Source organism: Sinocyclocheilus grahami, unplaced genomic scaffold (genome assembly GCF_001515645.1).
Source record: "Sinocyclocheilus grahami isolate Dianchi unplaced genomic scaffold, SAMN03320097.WGS_v1.1 scaffold740.1, whole genome shotgun sequence".
Classification (NCBI taxonomy): Eukaryota; Metazoa; Chordata; class Actinopteri; order Cypriniformes; family Cyprinidae; genus Sinocyclocheilus; species Sinocyclocheilus grahami.
The window spans coordinates 49,485-69,136 of record NW_015505919.1 but is presented as its reverse complement, the minus strand read 5'-3'; the positions used below and the strand labels follow the sequence as shown (position 1 = coordinate 69,136).

Below are 19,652 nucleotides of genomic sequence, written 5' to 3'. Positions count from 1 at the left end.
TTCTTGTAATATTTTTGAGAAATTGTAATGTCATTCTTGTTTTAAGGATATATTTAAATGTAAATAATTGTTTTAATATTATTTTCTAATTAATTTATATTCAATTATTATTTATTTGATATTACTTAATAAATTGACTATTGTTTCTGCAGCTCAAATTAAAGCGAAAACAGCTAGAAATGAAAAAAAAATGCATAAAGGAATAGCAATGTGTACGTACAAGTAGATTTACAAAGTAAATACACAGCATGTACATGTAATTTTATATTACTCATTACTTATGAATAATGAGCAACTCATTACTTATTAGACTGTACCATGAACGCTGTTAAAAAAAGTTATTTGAACATTGGTGAATCATACTTCTTAATAAAAACCTTGTAATTCCATTATTACCGAATTACAATCATATCATTATCCTCTTGAGGAATTCAAATGGATTGGTTATTGTCTTAAACAATCATTGTATGGGAAAGCTAGCTGTTCCTTATTAACAATTATGTTGTCTGAAACATTCCCTGAGATGCAAGCAACCCAACACTATTTAAAACGTGTTCTTGTACACTAGTACGGTTGACTAGTTTACCTACATTTGTTTTCTTCTATTGTTTTTAGTCTTGAAATGATTAGCCATTGTGTTTTCATTAGCATGGTGAAGACTGCAGACAGTTTGTGCTGTAAAACCCACTCGGAAATGTTACGTATTTAAATGAATCGCTTCTGAAAGAGGCTAACTGCTGCATTATGAGTGTGAACAAGACATGTACTCACCATGGTAACCACACACAAGTCTTCAAGTTTGTGACTGTATCAGCTTGAGAAAAAAATATCACCAGTGGGGAAACACTCTTGACACCTAAGACAGAAAAACACCCAGCCGCTTGATGATTATAAGGTGCTAAAGCCTGTCTAAAATAGTTTATCTAAGCACATTGTTTTAATAACAGCCAACACTCACTTAAATGTTATTTCTGTGTATTTACACTAGCAAAAATGTAATTACATTTCATAACTACCACAGAGAACAAGTTTTTCATTTAGATGCTTTCATTTTAGAGAAACTACGTAGGCCTAGGGATGCATTTTCATTGCATGGCTTACCTGCTTTATCAGTCCACATTTTATTGTATTTTCACTAAATTTGCATTGTGCCTCAGGTACGAACATACTAAACCTGCCAAGCAAGACGAAGTCCCTAGTTCTAAGCCGCTGGTGCCGCTGACCGCTGCTCCCCTTGCTGGCACTCCTGAACCCGTGTCTGATGGGCCAGGTGGTACGACCGATGCCCAGGAGAAGCCCCAAGGCTTGGGGGCAGTGGACTGGGTCAATGCTGCTGAGTTCGTGCCAGGGCAGCCCTACTGTGGGAGGGGTGAGTGTAGCAGGGAAACATGTTCAGTTGTCAATCTGTGAAAACACTGTGATAAGCCAGGCATTCAGTTTTCAATATGAAGGCTCAGTTTTACAATTAGGCTTTTATTTTATATCTATTTGTTTGACCAATGCTTTGGTTTGTCATAATAACGCTGTAACTGTTGTGGTGGTTACTAGTTTTGTGGCATGCTTCTTCAGTGGTGTTTACAAGAACCAAAGGAACTGATTTTCACTTCCTGGAAAATAAATTAGACAAAATGTATCTGGATTCTCTTACTCTGATCAATACTCTGATGTGCATTGAACTGCATTCCTTGGATATCGAAAAACCATGAGCTTGGGATGAACACCAAGGAATGCTGTGCCGACACACACCGTGAAGCCATCGCTAAACCTAAAAACGGGGGTAAAATTACTGCAACATGAAGAAAATAATGCCACTGTTCAATAAAAAAAATTGCATTTAGAAACAGGAATTCTTCTGTGTAGTAATGTTGTTATTGTAAATCAAAACAAACTATTTTATTTCAGGTTTATTTAAATTAAATAAAATGATTTTAAACTATACAAATTATACGGGGGAAACTTAAGAAAATTACTAAAGCTGAAATAAAAATAAACGCTAAATGTAAGAAATCTAAAGAAATGACAAAAGCACATAAATTTGACTTTAAAATGACATTCAAAATGTAAATGAATACTATAATATATAAATAACACTGCCGTGGCGTAATGTAGCTCATTAACTGTAGGCTTTTTACAGTTGCCAAGCAATGTAGCAACTCTTATAGAATGTTTGGCCACAGGTGTGCATTTATCGCCATTTCATGACTACTTCAAATGTGGCACATATGATCAGAACTAGCCGTTTTATAATGCATAAATAATCACTAAACTTGGACTGACCCTGCACACGCAGCAGAGCTCAAGCTGTGCTGTACCAGTGTGCTCTCTTGTTCTTGTTGGCCCAGACCCACTTACATTTTTCTTAAAGGGTGACTTCATCAGCAAAGAGCTGAAGGAACAGTGCTGTTTCTTTCCTAGTCTTTGGGGGGCGGCACAAAACTCCTACGTTCAGGAAAGCAGGTGCTTTTCCTCCAGCGTTTACTGTGGTAGACCACATTACGAAACCGCCAAATACGTCAATAAATCTTGCCGTTTCTTTTTCAAATTTCTTTCAGGTCATTTGTGTGAAAATCTGAAGGACTGAATTTTTTTTCAAATAATTTCTGTCGTTTGTGGTGTCTCCTTTAGATTGTAAACAAAAAGATTGGTATTCTTCAGCCTACACCACAATAACGTGGTTGATTTTCTATCCCTATCCCAGGAACCTGGTCTTTAAACCTTAAAGGGTTAGTTCACCTAGGCTTTTATTTTATATCTATTTGTTTGACCAATGCTTTGGTTTGTCATAATAACGCTGTAACTGTTGTGGTGGTTACTAGTTTTGTGGCATGCTTCTTCAGTGGTGTTTACAAGAACCAAAGGAACTGATTTTCACTTCCTGGAAAATAAATTAGACAAAATGTATCTGGATTCTCTTACTCTGATCAATACTCTGATGTGCATTGAACTGCATTCCTTGGGTATCGAAAAACCATGAGCTTGGGATGAACACCAAGGAATGCTGTGCCGACACACACCGTGAAGCCATCGCTAAACCTAAAAACGGGGGTAAAATTACTGCAACATGAAGAAAATAATGCCACTGTTCAATAAAAAAATTGCATTTAGAAACAGGAATTCTTCTGTGTAGTAATGTTGTTATTGTAAATCAAAACAAACTATTTTATTTCAGGTTTATTTAAATTAAATAAAATGATTTAAAACTATACAAATTATACGGGGGAAACTTAAGAAAATTACTAAAGCTGAAATAAAAATAAACGCTAAATGTAAGAAATCTAAAGAAATGACAAAAGCACATAAATTTGACTTTAAAATGACATTCAAAATGTAAATGAATACTATAATATATAAATAACACTGCCGTGGCGTAATGTAGCTCATTAACTGTAGGCTTTTTACAGTTGCCAAGCAATGTAGCAACTCTTATAGAATGTTTGGCCACAGGTGTGCATTTATCGCCATTTCATGACTACTTCAAATGTGGCACATATGATCAGAACTAGCCGTTTTATAATGCATAAATAATCACTAAACTTGGACTGACCCTGCACACGCAGCAGAGCTCAAGCTGTGCTGTACCAGTGTGCTCTCTTGTTCTTGTTGGCCCAGACCCACTTACATTTTTCTTAAAGGGTGACTTCATCAGCAAAGAGCTGAAGGAACAGTGCTGTTTCTTTCCTAGTCTTTGGGGGGCGGCACAAAACTCCTACGTTCAGGAAAGCAGGTGCTTTTCCTCCAGCGTTTACTGTGGTAGACCACATTACGAAACCGCCAAATACGTCAATAAATCTTGCCGTTTCTTTTTCAAATTTCTTTCAGGTCATTTGTGTGAAAATCTGAAGGACTGAATTTTTTTTCAAATAATTTCTGTCGTTTGTGGTGTCTCCTTTAGATTGTAAACAAAAAGATTGGTATTCTTCAGCCTACACCACAATAACGTGGTTGATTTTCTATCCCTATCCCAGGAACCTGGTCTTTAAACCTTAAAGGGTTAGTTCACCCAAAAATGAAAAATTCTGTCATTAATTACTCGCCCTCATGTCATTCCAAACCCGTAAGAACACAAATTAAGATATTTTTGATGAACTCCGAGAGCTTTCTGACCCTCCATAGACCGCAATGGAACTACATACAAAAATAAAGGCTTTATTCAATGATTTCTTCTCTTCAAGGTCAGTCCTTCTATTCTTCGTGATACTCTCGTGAATGGCGAAGAAATTGTTCAGTAAAGTAATTATTTTTGTTTTCTTTGCACACAAAAAGTATTCTCGTAGCTTCGTAAAATGGTTGAAACTGATGTCACATGGACTATTTTAAGGATGTCCTTACTACCTTTCTGGGCCTTGAATGTGTCAGTTGCATTGTTGTCTATGCAGGGTCAGAAAGCTCTCGGATTTCATCAAAAATATCTTCCTTTGTGTTCAGAAGATGAAAGAAGGTCTTAGGGGGTTGGAATGACACGAGGGTGAGTAATTAATGACAGAATTTTCATTTCTAGGTGAACTATTCCTTTAAAATCATTCCTCTTTTGTTCCCTCTGCAGCTGACCCAGTGCCGCTTGAGGGGCCTGGACCTCTCATCGAAGAAGAGTACGAGAAAGAACTAGCTAACAAAGAAATGAAGAAACAGCTTTGCCCGTACGCCGCTGTCGGCGAATGTCGCTATGGCCTCAACTGCGCCTACCTCCACGGAGACGTTTGCGACATGTGTGGCCTACAGGTTCTCCACCCTTCCGACTCCTCTCAGCGCTCGCAACACATCAGGGTGAGTACGGAGTTGACATCCTGTTCTCAGACTCTTTTGAACGTTTCAGAGTAAAATCTCATATTGTTTGTTAACGGCAGGCCTGCATTGAGGCTCACGAGAAGGACATGGAAATCTCGTTTGCTGTCCAGCGAAGTAAAGATATGATGTGTGGCGTGTGCATGGAGGTGGTGTTCGAGAAAACCAACCCCAGTGAACGCCGTTTCGGCATCCTCTCCAACTGCAGTCACTGCTACTGCCTCAAGTGCATCAGGAAATGGCGGAGCGCCAAGCAGTTCGAGAGCAAGATCATAAAGTAAGACTGTCCTCAAGATAATTAAACGTGTATTAAGTTGAATAGGATTCTGGGGAGATCATCTTTAATCACTTCAAAAACTATTATAGTTAGTTTAGGATTATTATCGCTAATTGTAATTGTCCACCTCTTCTTTTAAAAATCAGTGCTGGTGTAAAAGGAAGAACCATATTTTTAGTAACAAATTAATGTGTTCCTAATCAGGTCCTGCCCAGAGTGTCGAATCACATCGAACTTTGTCATACCAAGCGAATACTGGGTGGAGGACAAGGAGGAGAAGCAGCAACTCATTCAGAAGTACAAGGATGGCATGGGGTACACAATTGAGAATGTTTCTGATTAAAGTAATAGTTAAATAGTAATAGTTAAGTAATAAATAGGCTAAGTCATAATGAAATTCTGTCATTTACTCACCCGAATGTCGTTTGCCTTCTATGGAACACAAAAGGTGATTTTCTGAAGAGTATTCTGGCCACTCTTGTCTATTTAATGAAAGTAAAGGGTGATGGGACTGGGACAAAAAATGCAGCATTTAAGTTTTTTTCCCATGACTAATGCACTATATTACATATCTTCTGAATTCATACTATAGCTTTGTGTGATAAACAGACCAAAATTTAAGTATATTATTCCTTGAAAATCTTCCCCTCTGCTGTAGCTCTCATATCAGATGTAACAGCAATAATCTTTGGTTCGAATTTGACATTTGGTCATGATAAATGCAAGAACCAATTTTGTTGACCTCAGTGGTGTTAAATGGCATTTACAAGCCATTTTTGACCTCATGCAGGTGTTGTAGTCCTTTTGTGTTAACATGAAAGTCAATAAATGACAGCATTGTAATTTTGAAGTGAACTGTCATTTTGAAAGGATAGTTCACCCAAAAATTTCAATTCTGTCATTAATTACTCAATCTCACGTCGTTTCAAACCCGTAAGACCTTCGTTCATCTTCGGAACACAAATTAAGATATTTTTGATGAAATCCGAGAGCTTTCTGACCCTGCATAGACAATGCAACCGACACGTTTAAGTCCCAGAAAGGTAGTAAGGACATTGTTAAAATAATTTAATTTTATGAATCTACGAGAATACGTTTTGAACTTTATTCAACAATTTCTGAGGGCGAGTAATTAATGACAGAATTTTCATTTTTGGGTGAACCATCCCTTTAGGGTCAAAACAGTATGAAGCATTTTTGTGATCCATTTGTTTAGCTAATCAGTTTTGTCCATCTTCTTACCCAGGAGTAAACCATGCCGATATTTTGATGAAGGCCGTGGGACCTGTCCGTTTGGAGCCAACTGCTTTTACAAGCATGCCTTTCCTGATGGGCGTCTGGAAGAGCCTCAACCCCAGAGGAGACAGACCAGCTCCAATGGAAGAAACCGGGTAAAGCTTCTACTGAAGCCTTACGGCTATTTTCTCCCAACGTCAGTGCCAAACTGAAAATTCTGTTTCGTGAAAGCATATCGTATTTACTTAATGATGTGCAACGAATTCGATCATTGGCACTCGATTGAGCCATTAATGGAATCTGTGTTGCAGAACTCCAGACGGACGCCACTCTGGGATCTTTTCGACGAGCGGGAGAACAGCGATAACGAAGACGAGATGGTGACGTTCGAGCTCAGCGAGATGCTCCTCATGCTTCTGGCTGCCGGAACCGACGATGATATCACCGACTCCGAAGATGAGTGGGACTTGTTCCACGAAGAGCTGGACGATTACTACGAGCTGTACCTATAGCAGGCCTCCTTCCATCCTTCGCTAACACCCTCCTAGACTAACCCTTGTCCCTATTTACTCTTATTTCTATCCCTATTAGAGACTAGACAGAACTGTCTTGTGTGACTGATGGGCAGTAGCGTCTTTTTTCCCCTGTGTTGTGGCAGTGCCTTTCAGCAGGCCATTAAAACAATGAATTCATTTCAGATTCAATAAATGAATATAAAACACGTCAAAAGACATAAAAAATAGCTCTTGTGCTAAAAAATATTTTCTAGAAAGGCTTCTCCATTCTGTGAGTCTGTCCATGTCTGGTTAATGTACTAGAATAAGTATAAAGAGCAAAAAAATTGCAAGAAAGGACACTAAGTTATGTATAAAATTGGAAAGATATAGCTAACAAACCTGACCGAGTTTATCTCAGGTGTGGGTTTGACATGTTTATTATTGACTGTGAGGATACAGCAACTGTGTATGACTTCACTAACTGGTGGCTGTTAATGCTTCTGATATTTTTGAAATATCCCTCTTCTCATGCACTGATTCTGACTGGGTGGGAGGTGGTGGGGAGCTTCCTGGATGTCACAAATGCACTCGTCAACATTCACACGGACAACTCGTGTAACATTTATCCCTAAATGTTTTGTTCCTCGCAATTAAATTATCCACCGAGTTGTTTTTTTTGTACCTGTTTAGCTGTAGCTGTGGTATCCCATGGGAAGTCCCTACAAACTGAGTGTGCCGATGATTTGTGAATCTGGACTCCCAAAAGCCGACTTAAATGCATTCAAATATGAAGCTGAATGTTCATCAGTTTACCTGTCTATTAATTGTAAATCTGTTTTGCTTCAGTGAATATTGCATATTAAGCTCAGCTGGCAGTAGTTAAACCACAAACACCCAATTGTTATTTGGTTCTTGTCGAACTTGGTTGATATGCATATGTTTATACAGAAATGTGCTTGTTTTCTATGGTTCAGAACCATCCAATGTAACTTGAAATTAAAGTTTATTATCAAATTATTACATGTCTGTGGGTTTATATGTAAATGTTACTGACAGATTGGTAATATTTAGCCTTAGAGGTTTGGAGATAAAGTATTCAGGGCATTTCAGTTGTCTCTGCAGTTCTGTGTGTAATGGTATTTAATTTAGCAGTTATGCCAGGGGCTTACTGGTTTAAAAAAAATCTTATTCATTTTGGCTTTAAGTATATTATGGTATTGTTTTTTTGTAAATGAAAGTTATACCTGCATGCAACAAACCTTAAAACCCTAAAATCTTTTATAAATCAGCATTAAGCACAGCCGACACACTGTAAATAACTGCAGCATTTTTGTAATGAAACAATGCTCCGACTGATAAATAATGAGTATCATTATGTTCATACTAGGCTTCTGATGTTCTACATCAGGCTTCTGTGAGTGATTATGCTTGAATGCACTTCATCTTCAAGACAAATGTGATTGTCTATAAAAACACTGTTTTGGTGAAGCCTTTTGCATTTTACTTGTTTTGCATTTTAATGGAAACAGTTTTGTGAAACTCACATATCAACATTATTCGTATTTTATATATTCCTATCTACATTATCTTTCCAGAAACAAAGCGTCTTTGAATAAAATAAAAAAGTGACGTTTTGCAGGTTTTATTCTGTGAGTGCCCCCTTTTCATAAATTATTAGAATTACTACTAATACATTTTTTAAATAAATATATATATATATATATATATATATATTCACCATGGCTTCACCAAGTAGACCTATCTATTATCTTGTTAAACATAGTCATTTATTTAGTAAATTATAAGGTAATTCATTCATACCTTCCAATTTGTCACATTTCAACATTTAATTCAAATTTTCAACGTTTGAATTTAAACTAAAATCATATTTCATTGTCTTTTAAATTATAATTTGAGCAGTATATTCTAAGGTAACATACAGATAAGAAAAAGTTTACTGTAGCATGTTTATATTCTTCTTCCATTATTATGTTTTAATTTGATGTACAAATTGCGAAGACCAAAATTAACTTGCAATAAAAACGCTTTTACAAGCACTCAAAAAATGAATAGAGGGTCAAAGTATAGGCTACTAAATTAACGCAATCAGTAATGGCATGACCAATTTAGGCCTATTATATTCTAAGTACATCTTTACTATTAAACCGACGAAGGCCAGTCTATATCATTAGGAAAACTTAAGACAACGGGAATACATTTTAAAAAGGAATATGAAATGTTTGAAACATTAATTTATGTTTGAACGAATATCGGATTCGTTGATTTCATCAGTTCATTATTTATCAGTTTTCATTTGGAGGGAATGGTAAGTGCGCATTCCATTCCACCGCAAGTCCATAACGGGATTTCCTCCTCTGCCTCTTGAGCGGCTATCATTACACTAGCAGAGCCAAAACAAGTCGGGAGGAGAAGGCATGAATACAATGACTGCTGAAATCATAAAAGACATCTCCCAGCCCGACTCACCTGTCTCCTCAGCACCAGAAAACGGACAGCTGTTGTTCATCCGAAGCGTCGCGTCCAGGAGGGACACGCAGACCACCAGCGGCAGCGCCAACCTCGAGGAGGGCAGCTCCCAGCCCCTGGTCTCCTCCTCAGCCACAGCTCAGCCTCAGTCTTACACCATGACATCGGGCGAATTCATGCAGTCCACCCCTCTGTTCGTGCAGAGGTCTAATAAGAACCTGTTTTATAAGATCCTGTGTTTCCTCGTGCTCGTTCTCCAAGGAGGCACGCTGGATTTCTACCTCATCATCTTCACGGATCTCTACTGGTGCTCGTGGATAGCCACGGATCTGGTGGTCATATCGGGATGGGCGATCTTCTTCATGAAAAACGCCAGGAGTAAGAGAGAACGAGCTTGTGGTTTCCATCAGAAGAGCTCCATCTTTGGATGCAACCTCGGGGAGTTCACCTTTGCGTACCTGGCATGGCTCATCTACGTGATCGCGTCCACCCCAAAAGTGGTGCTCGTTCTGGAAACGTCCATCCTGGATCTGATCGCCCTGAAGGTGCCATTTGGCATCACCGGGTTTAAAATAACCATGCTGCTGTGCGCGCCTTTGCTTTACTGCCTCATCAACTCCATCATTGAAGATCCCAACGGCGCCACGCGCTTTCACTCCCAAGGCTGCTTCATGAGCACCTGCTTAGACATCCTGGACAGCTTCACGCTGGTGGAACTGCTCCTTAAAAACGAAATCCCCAACATATACCTTAGGTACACGGTTATATCCGCGTATTTCATCGCACTGGGCGTTCCAGTTGTTTGGCTTTACGAGTTGACGGCCTCAGAGATGAACTGTCGCTGGATATGGGCGAGGTTCTTCACCGGCGTGCTGCTCAACGCACCGCTCTTGGTGGTCAGATGTTTCCTCGTCTTTGTTTACAAAACGCCCATATCGGTTTTCATGTTCAAGAACATCTTCTTCTTGGGGTGTAAGTGCCTGGAGCTGGTCGAACAGTGCATGTCCTCAAGAGGTGTCCGGAGGTTTGGACGTGGACGCGGGGGCAACCCAGCCCAGTTCTCCCACTGCGTTTCCGAAAACGACATGTGTCCTCAAGGCTATGTGAACACGCTGGCTGTCAACACTCAGCCGTAGATGCTCATTACTAGGGACTGGCGTTGACCAGAGGCCACGTACTACACAGTGTGCATCAGCCCTTTTAAGGGGAGGTACTACAGATGCTAACATTCCTTTCCTTTTAATCAAAATACTGATAAAAACACTCAAACCAATTAATAAAATGTATTGTGACGATACTTTGTAAAAGTACGGATTATGAGGAGCGTTAAAAATCGACAAAACGTAGTGTAATTTTTAGTGCTTTACACACTTAAAAATAAAGGTGCTTAAAGGGGTCCTATTCATTCCAATACACTACACTAGTACACCCCCAAAACAAAATCAAGACTTTGTAAAAGAGCATAATAGGACCCCTTTAAAAGGTTTTTCACAGCGATGCCATAGAAGAACCATTTTTGGTTCCATCCAGTCAAAGAACCACCTCTTTCTTACCTTTTTATAATCTGAAGAACCTTCTTTCGCCACAAAGAACCTTTTGTGAAACAGAAAGGTGCTTCAGATGTTAAAGGTTCTTTATGGAACCATTTAGACAAACAATGTTCTCCTATGGCATCACCTTTATTTTTAAGTGTATTTTAGAATTATAAAAAAAATGTTTGTTTATAACGTCTTAACAGTTTGCTAATTGGGGCGAAAATTACTGACAGAAATGCAGCGTGCAAAATTAGCTATCATGTAGGCTAATTAGATTTTCACAGGTGTGCATAATAGAACTAGTGAACTCCACAAAATAATGTGTATATGTGATTAACTCAGTGGCTGCTAATTGTCAGACTTGTTTGCAAAAGGTTGTTCATTTAGCAAATTAATAAAACATCTACAAAACTCGGACAATTACCAACAAAAGCAACATTAGGATTCTGTTCAAAACATGAAAAATTAGGTTTATTCGCTGTTGGCCTAAATCCAAAATATCATTTGTGTCAGACATGCCCGAAGTAGCTGATTTTACATTATGTACTTGGTGTATGTGATATAAAATCATAATAATTCAATGTTGATGACAATATTAGCCAAATCTAATCAAAATATTGGCCTAGATGTATGCCTGTGGCACCTCTCCTTATGAACTCCCTGTCGTTCTCCTCTACTCTCAACAGGTGCTACAACCAAACCACTCAATGTGCCAATGAAAAACATTCCCACCTGTGACCTCTGCAGTATATACTTAATGTATTGGGATGTGACTGTCAACCAGTGCTTATATGGCGATTCGAGAATCTTTGATTTGCACTTGTTTTGTGAGGCACTTTAATTCAGTGTGAGGACTATTCAACGGAGAAGTTATAAGTGCAATGTTGTATCATTTAAAAATGTCCTTAACTGACAGTAGGCTAATGTAGACACATGTTTATAGTGTTTTCAGACACCTTGTCAAGAGATGTTCCTAAATGCACTTGTCAAAAGTGTAAATATGCCTTGTGACTTGTTAGGCTTGGTGTACACTTCAAATTGTGAATGTGATGTAGCCCTTTCCTATTTGAAATACTTTGTCAGTGGCAATGGTACTTAGGAATGGGAAATTGCTGAACGGTGTATGATACGGATTCATAATGTACCTTGATGTAATAATAGGCTACTTTAAGCATAGAATCTATGAGGATAACTGTAATCCATCTTTAATGACCAAACTCCATTGCTGGTCCCAACCAGCCATATTACCATCATCAGTTTGTACAAGACTACCTCTCTTTACAGAACTTCATGGTTGAAATCATAAACCAGTCAGTTTACCTGCTCAATTCCAGATGGTGTATTATTCATGCCAATAAATAAGGTATGAGTATCACAATTAATAACATTTTGACCAACCATGAATATTGTTATAGTGCTGACAGACAGATTGCGAATGGACATCATCCATCAATACTACACGCAGTGCATCCATGTCTAAATCTAAATATGTGTATTTCCAAGCTCATTAGTTACACTAATATTTACACCAGGAACTTGAACAAATATGTCAAAGCTTAATGTCCATGTTTCTCACTCCAATTCTCCACCTTAAAAGGACAGTTCATCTAAAATGGACAATTCGAACATCATTTATGCACTCGTGTCATTTCAAACCTGAATGACTTGCTTTCTTCTGTACAACACATTTTAAAGAATGTTTTTGTGCATATAATGAAAGTCAGTGGGGTCCAAACAATGTTGGTTTGGACCCCATTGACCTTCATTGTAAGGACAAAAACTTTTTTCAAAATATCTTCTGAAGAAATAAATGCATCCAGGTTTAGAGTGACATCAGTGTGAATGATATTCATTTTTCGGTGAGCTGTCACTAACTGTGAGAAGCAAGCTTGTCCTGTCACTTTTAGTTTTAAAACAGAGTATTATATATGCTAGTCCAACATGTAATTACTAACAAATGTGCATCCTATTCTAACATATTATTACTCTTGTGCTTTGAGGATTGGGGTACAGGGTGAGCTAAACGTGTTAAATATGCAGGCCGAAAGTGCATTATGGGATTTTTGTGCCTCATTGCGCAGTATTTAACCTGACAAATATATACCACTGCATACTACGCATGTTTCTTAAACTACAGGTTTTAGTGTATGTACGTAACCTTTTTGATAAGGAAAGCGACTTCCAACCCCACCTCTCTCTATTTATCCACATAAATGTTTTACAGAGAATTTTCTTACAAGGGCTTTAGTTTGCAATTTAAGTTATGTTTACATAAGACATTATTTGCACTGCAACAGCTGCAAGGGTCTGGAAGCATCCTGGTTAAATTGGTTAAAAATTATTTGTAGTCCAAAGTTGGATGAAATTTGATGCAAGCAAAGTGATTGTTTAACTAAATTAGAGTAAAAAGCACACGACAGAAGATTACCAAAGAATGCTGCTTTATAAATTTAGAAATTTACTTATACAATATTATATACAAACTTCCATAGATGGTTATAGCTGTTAAACTGGAATGAACAATTAAAAAAATAGTGCGATACAACAAAACATTTCATATGAGCAATTAATATGAAAAAACTATACAAATGTAACATTGCAAGCCCAACCAAATTACTTAAGACTTGTGTTCAGTAGCTAAACGTAAGCTTAAAATCATGTGATGTGCTGTTCTATATCAAGCTGTTTCACAAGGTACTTGTTCTGCTCCACAGTAAAAGTGAACTGATCACACTCTTGTGTTTACGTCTAATTATTTATGATAAATATATAACATGTAATCACTTTTAAAACAGCTGATTATTGAACTCGTCCATCTAGTCTGTTTCTGTTGACACAAATAGTTTGAATGTTTTAGGAGTGACGACCAACCACAGACTGTTCAAGAACATCCTGCCACGGTGCTACAGCACACTGCAAATGAAAAAACAGCCAAAAGACACACATAAAATTCAGATCTCCATAGGCTTGGTGCAGAAACCAGAAGAGATCGGGCTGTTCAAGAAGAGGTCCATTTGTAACTTGGCCAGAGAGGAAAGGTCTTGTTGAAACTTGGGGTCCTCCCTCACTGTGGAATACCTGGAACCATATCCCTGATCGGACCCTCGTGATGGTCTCATCTCAGAAGCACCCTCCATCTCACTTTCCTCCATCTCCACTGGCTGGGACATATCCATCTCCTGATACAGATGGAAGCTGTCCTCCATTGATGGTGGAGGTGCTATTAAAAAGCACTTTCTGCTGTCCGTCAGACAGTTATCTGACGGTTCCCCCATTGGAAACGCAAAAGGAGGATGTGTGGTTTCCACTGGTCCTGGTTCATAATGGAGACAAGGGTACATTTGTGGGTCCATTGGTGACCCAATACCAGTCACGCTGGGTAATTCAAGAGGACGTTCCATTGCTGGAATAAAGGAAAGTACTTCGCTGTGCTCTGGCTGGACTCTTGGATTAATAATCATCACGGACGACTCTTCAGGGTTCTCTTGAATTTGGGGAATTACAGCACAGATGCTTTGGGACTCTTGATTGCTGTCTACCTCCTTCACAAGAATCGGGAGTCCGATGTTTAGCACGGGTGTTAACTCATATATCGGCTGCATGGGCATCTCAAGAAGTCGATCAGCTTCCCCTCTCACTTCCTCCTCGCTGGTCACACACTCTTTCTCAAACCAGTCTGGATTCTTCATTTGGTGCGCCTGGAATGCTTCGATTGCGTTCCTCAAGGCTTCGCCCGAGGGGCAGTTGAAGTACTCGTCCTTTCCGATACCCTCGATACAGTGCTTCACTCCCTGCTGATACTTCTCCACATCGAGGATACGGAAATAGAGCTCCTCGAAATGCTTCATCAGCTTATATTTGACCGCAATGTCAAACATAGACGGCACATCGCCTTCGCTGCTTACGTCGTCAAAGTAAGCCACCAAATACTTCCCGTAGGAAGCCGGACGCTGCATATCAGGTGTAATCAGCTGAAGGGCGAGAGTCAGCATATCACCGACCGGAGAGCACACGTCTTCCCGGAGGAGGATGCGAGGCTCTCCACACATCGCCCCCCACTTGGCTTGCACTCCTCGGGAACAAAGGACCAAGATCTTGTTGGACGACTGCTCAATCTGTCGCTTTTTTTCTTCAAGCCACTGTAGACGGCCAATGGTGCCAAGCCAAGTCGTGTCAAGTAGGTCTAGCACAACCTCAATGCCGCATTTGGCCCGCAGGAAGGCGCAAAGCTTCAGGACTATGTCTGTGTAAAGGGGATGATCTCTGGAGTAGATGATTAATACAGATCGAGGACCGGATGAAACTGGCGGTTCTAGAGGTGCTTCTTCCTTTGGCTTTTCTTCACCTGAAATAAAATCATTTCAAAAGTTAGAAGCAGGGATATTCCTTGAAAATGATTATTTACTGCATATTAGATTATTATTAGATTAGAGTATTATTTCAGTCCTAGCACTGTCTGGGTGGCTAACCACAGGAAGTTACTCTTGAAAGACATCACTGCCACTGTTGTGTAACACGATTAAAATCAGTCTTTGAAGATAAAAATACCCATCTTAAATGTCACTGCTTACCTTTCAGGGGTTTTCTGCAGCGCAAATAAATAGCACAAATACCAACGGCACAAATTAAGAGACACAATCCAACACAAATGATCCAGAGTGCTGAGTTGTTCTCAGGAGGGCTTGTTGGTACTGTGGAACATATATAAAAGGAGTAAAGTTGCATTATGCTTTTTACATTCATTTTCACTAATTCAAAAGGTGAAGCTGTTTCCATACACACCAGGACCACATATGTAAAAATTGTGATTTTTTCGACGACAGTCGTTGCCACACTTCCGGAAAAATGGCTGGATCTAAAAAGGAAAAAAAAGCACTATTAAATCAACACACTTAATATATAAGAATTGTGTTATCTGTAATATTATTTTGTGCGGTAATGTGTTTCTTTAAGCCTTCACACCTGAACATCAAAATTACAGCATGTACGTGGCCAGTTCTCCAGGTCATATTTCACATTTAGTAATGGCTTGCTCTCCTAAACACACCAAAAAACACCCTTTGAAAACAGTTCTGCGCAGTTTTATGTCATATTATCCAGCCATTTGGATATATTTAAATAGACAAACAGATACAATGTCTTACATTATAAAGAGTCTTCATTTGGGTGTCCCTGTTGCATGTCAGAAAAACATTGTATTTTTCTACGTTCTCTCCAGGATTAAATGCAACATACAGAGTATCCTTGCCATTCACATCTGTGGCCCTTCCTACAGTAATATTGGGCCTCCATGTATCCCCTAAGAGAAAAATCAAACCAAGTGCAGAAGTGCATGCATACTTTAATACTTAACTTAAACACTCAGGGTTTCTAGGTATCACCTACGTATCTGATTATGGTAAACCAGTAAAACCAGTAAATAAGCTCTTCTCTCACCTCTTTCAAAACAGATTTTGGTCGTTTGCATCAAAGGATCGTCACAACCTATGGATACAGATCGAAACTGAGGTATCATTCTGAATATAAATGGTCGTGTGGAAATATTTGAACAAAGAATTTTGTTTAATTTGTCACTTACCTGGAACATTAACCTTTCTGTAGATATTGTAACTCGTGTGTTGTAAATTCGGCTTGGGAAGGCTGGAGACGGTCACTACATATGTGCTGTCTGGATCTACTACAACTTTATCCAAAGAAAAAGACCACTAGAATAAAATAGAACATACATTAGTATTTGTGAAAATAAAAATAATACAAATACAAACAAATAAATCAGTCTTGCCTTTGTGCCGGCACTATTTCTCATGGACTTAAAAGCATTGAGGAACTTGTAATGAACACACAGATGTTCGTTGGTGGATGACTTCATCACACCAAGCTCTGTTCCTTTCAAATGAATTATGCTTCCTGCGGAAAAAAAAAGAAAGTATTATTTAACTTTGATGACTACAATCTGGTCCCAACTGGGAGATAAATGCTTATTGAAATACAAAATTAAAATAAAGAGTCCTTTTATCCCACCATTAAATATGCCACTGTTTTAGTATTGGTGCACACATTTAGTAATGTAATTTCTTCATCATGAATTCCATCATCATTTTTAATACAGTAAAATAGAGGTATAAATGTATAGATTAAAATTGTCCATTAAAAGTGATCCCCCCCCCCAGAAACTGTCCAAGTAAATGGATTTTTACATAATGTAATAATGTAACAATATCAGGCTAATCTGAAAATGCATAAGCAACCCACCATCATCCTTTGCTTTCCATTCTGCCACAATCACTGGTTCCAAATCACCTTTCATATTGCTTCTTACATCAACATACACTGTTAAATCATCTGGCCCACTAGGAGTGAAATTTGAAGGAATGAGCCATTCTTTATACATGCAATTATCTGTGAGGAAGAATAATGAAACCTCAGGCAAAATATAGCCCACAATAATAATAATAATAATAAAAGAATACTGAAGAAAAAAGAAAGCAGGACTTACTGAACTCGGCTGTGCACTGTACTTTCGAGAGAGAGAGAGAGAGAGAGAGAGAGAGAGAGAGAGAGGACGAAATATAACCCTCATGCAAAACTTAAACCCCCCAAAAGGGCCACATATCAGTGTCGAAATAAACACATTTAACATATATAAATAAATATTTAACACTTTTTTGGTATCTAATGGACTTTATGTGTTATCTTACCTCTTGTGTACAGTTCAGAGAGCGCCCATCATCCACAAGTCTGAGATTTAGTACTACAGGTATGAAGGTGAAAAACACAGCACCTCTCAGGTACAAGAACTTCATGATTCGCCTTTTAACCTACACACACCTCACTAAAGCTGAATGAATACTCGTTTTAAAACAAGTTTTTAATAGACGACTAAGATCGACAACGACAAAGCGTACGGTAAACAAGGTGGCGTAGGTGCAGGAAACAGCCGACCTAAAAAAGCTTCCTGGAATGATTGTAATATGCAAAGCAGTGACTCACACATAGTGTACTTCGAAAACGCTGTCTGATTGTGTCGCGTCGCGTCGCGTCGCGTCATGGCTGAAGATGCGAGATTATGCAACGCCAAGGGACCAAGCATAATATGGCAGGTGATGAGTGCCAACACGACTTCATACTAGAAAAAGAAAGGTTAAAAAAAATGAATGGATTAATGGATGAATGAATGTTAAAACCCCTTGTATAAAAGTAAAGGACCACATTTGTATTAAACTGCGGTACCTTTTTATTTTGTTTGCATAATTTAAACGGTGCATTTCCAAAATTTCTCTTTCCACAGGAGGGTGCTACTTCCCCATTGTATGTAGGCCTGTTTATCAATCTGTTACAAATCGTTTGTTTCTAGTTTTCGTATGTAAATATGAGCACATACAATTATAGATATTAGTAGCCTATGATAATCAGTCCTGTGATAATATAGTAAGGAAACAATATTTATTTGTATGGAAATATACATAGAACTCTAAACAACTCTTGCTTACCTATTATGCCAAAATCCTTTTAAAATATACTTAAAAAAATATATATATATATTTTTTTGTTAAATATAAATGCCCCATATTTCTAAAAGGATGCACAGCTATATTATGCAAGCACAGTTAACATTCACTCATATGCTTTTTGTGTATGCATATGTTTCATTCAAACACGTTTTAACCTATTGTTCCCAAAACTCTTTAAATATTTTACACTAAACCATAATTCTTCTTCTTTTTAGACCTCAAACCTGCTGTGCTGAAGAGAAATGAAACAGAGCAGATGAAGATAGAGTGTCTGTTCAGGTGATCTGTAACAGTCACAGTGTCAGTCTCTGTACTGCATACTGCACTAATGAACCAGACCCACAGTACAGATCAGCCAGTTTATGACAGTCTCAAAATCCTCAGATTAACAGTGGCATCACAGAATGAGGGCTACCCACACCTAGCCCAGGTGCGCACACTCCTGTTTTCAAGTACTGGCTTGAGATTAGAGGAATCTAGGGTGCTAACATGTTGCATTTTGGGATTTGAAGGGAATTATTTGGATACTTCCATGCAGGTTGGACAAAAGCTTTGACTTTAATTTAAAAAAAAGACTGTCTTTCATCTCATCTATCATTCCGTCACCTTAGAAGTTACAATCAAACATTTGCAATACTATTAAAAAGGGCTAGAAGCATCTTTAGTCTAAACTTGTGTAACAAGTTTATACAGTATGTAGGCTACCATATTTTGAAAATATATACTCAATAATCTTATCAGAATACCAACAAGTAATCTGAGACTTTCTCTAGGTTCAGTGTTTTACAGTCATTTTATTTTGTCGGCTAGGGATGCATTGTCAGAAATTGCACCTTTAAAAGCAATCATGTCACATTCATCGCTTCTCTGTGATGAGATCAACTGTTATAGTAAATATATGGAAGAACGGTGAACTGTGGCTGAATATTAAAGAAAACAATAAAACGCCTGATTAGGGCTGACAACTCTGTGCTTTGACTGAATGAGATATATAAACAGCATGGCGTATATGCCAAGTTGGTCTGAAAATGGAGCAAAGAAATTTCACACACTGGCCAAATCCTTTCAGTCTTATGAGTTTGAAACAAGATTTTTTTTTGTTGATTGTAGTCGGGGTCAAAGACAATTCGGAAAATTAAACCGCCAGAAAATTGAATCCTACCAATGACTCACTTTTTTTTCCAGCAGTATGTGTCAAAAAGGTCTTAACCGTAACCACGAGAGTAGTGCTTTGGTCCTGACACACTTATCCACAATTAAACCAGGACAGCTGAGAACACTTGTCAATGCTAAGCTGTAAACCACAAAAACTAAATCCAAGAAAGCT

At 38.4% G+C, this 19,652-nt stretch overlaps 3 protein-coding genes across 4 annotated transcripts; 2 read left to right on the top strand and 1 right to left on the bottom strand.

Annotated features, from left to right (window-relative positions):
• The first annotated feature begins 1,077 nt into the window (after window positions 1–1,077).
• Window positions 1,078–7,799, top strand: LOC107560718 (probable E3 ubiquitin-protein ligase makorin-1). The gene is made up of 6 exons (XM_016244965.1): window positions 1,078–1,369; window positions 4,544–4,764; window positions 4,845–5,059; window positions 5,264–5,374; window positions 6,306–6,450; window positions 6,607–7,799. The coding sequence occupies exons 1-6, from the start codon at window positions 1,078–1,080 to the stop codon at window positions 6,805–6,807; spliced, it is 1,185 nt and encodes a 394-aa protein (XP_016100451.1). The 3' UTR covers window positions 6,808–7,799.
• Window positions 7,800–9,171: 1,372 nt separating this feature from the next.
• On the top strand, window positions 9,172–10,673 carry LOC107560714 (cat eye syndrome critical region protein 6-like). The gene has a single exon (XM_016244959.1). The coding sequence runs from the start codon at window positions 9,228–9,230 to the stop codon at window positions 10,413–10,415; it is 1,188 nt and encodes a 395-aa protein (XP_016100445.1). The 5' UTR covers window positions 9,172–9,227; the 3' UTR covers window positions 10,416–10,673.
• Window positions 10,674–12,725: 2,052 nt separating this feature from the next.
• Window positions 12,726–17,855, bottom strand: LOC107560717 (interleukin-17 receptor A-like). Of its 2 annotated transcripts, XM_016244964.1 has the most exons (12): window positions 17,805–17,855; window positions 17,514–17,565; window positions 17,311–17,336; window positions 17,067–17,213; window positions 16,597–16,721; window positions 16,393–16,519; window positions 16,251–16,298; window positions 15,959–16,113; window positions 15,777–15,851; window positions 15,597–15,669; window positions 15,386–15,505; window positions 12,726–15,159 (listed from the first exon to the last, which is right to left on the bottom strand). In XM_016244964.1, exons 1-12 carry the CDS (start codon window positions 17,806–17,808, stop codon window positions 13,766–13,768), a joined length of 2,346 nt encoding a protein of 781 aa, XP_016100450.1. In that variant the 5' UTR covers window positions 17,809–17,855; the 3' UTR covers window positions 12,726–13,765. The 2 variants fall into 2 exon arrangements, with proteins under 2 accessions (XP_016100450.1, XP_016100449.1); XM_016244963.1 differs by lacking the exon at window positions 17,805–17,855 and having other exon boundaries at window positions 17,514–17,783.
• Between the last annotated feature and the right edge of the window lie 1,797 nt (window positions 17,856–19,652).

What these genes read in the sequence shown, in the direction of transcription:
- LOC107560714 (XM_016244959.1), top strand. Translation starts at nt 9,228, where the DNA reads ATGAATACAATGACTGCTGAAATCATAAAAGACATCTCCCAGCCCGAC.
- LOC107560718 (XM_016244965.1), top strand. Translation starts at nt 1,078, where the DNA reads ATGCATTTTCATTGCATGGCTTACCTGCTTTATCAGTCCACATTTTAT. An exon ending in TTCGAGAGCAAGATCATAAA is followed by an intron (nt 5,060 to 5,263) that starts GTAAGACTGTCC and finishes GTTCCTAATCAG; the next exon opens with GTCCTGCCCAGAGTGTCGAA. An exon ending in AAGTACAAGGATGGCATGGG is followed by an intron (nt 5,375 to 6,305) that starts GTACACAATTGA and finishes CTTCTTACCCAG; the next exon opens with GAGTAAACCATGCCGATATT.
- LOC107560717 (XM_016244963.1), bottom strand. Translation starts at nt 17,617, where the DNA reads ATGAAGTTCTTGTACCTGAGAGGTGCTGTGTTTTTCACCTTCATACCT. An exon ending in AAATGAAGACTCTTTATAAT is followed by an intron (nt 15,852 to 15,958) that starts GTAAGACATTGT and finishes TGGTGTGTTTAG; the next exon opens with GAGAGCAAGCCATTACTAAA. An exon ending in GCTGTAATTTTGATGTTCAG is followed by an intron (nt 15,670 to 15,776) that starts GTGTGAAGGCTT and finishes TTTCCTTTTTAG; the next exon opens with ATCCAGCCATTTTTCCGGAA.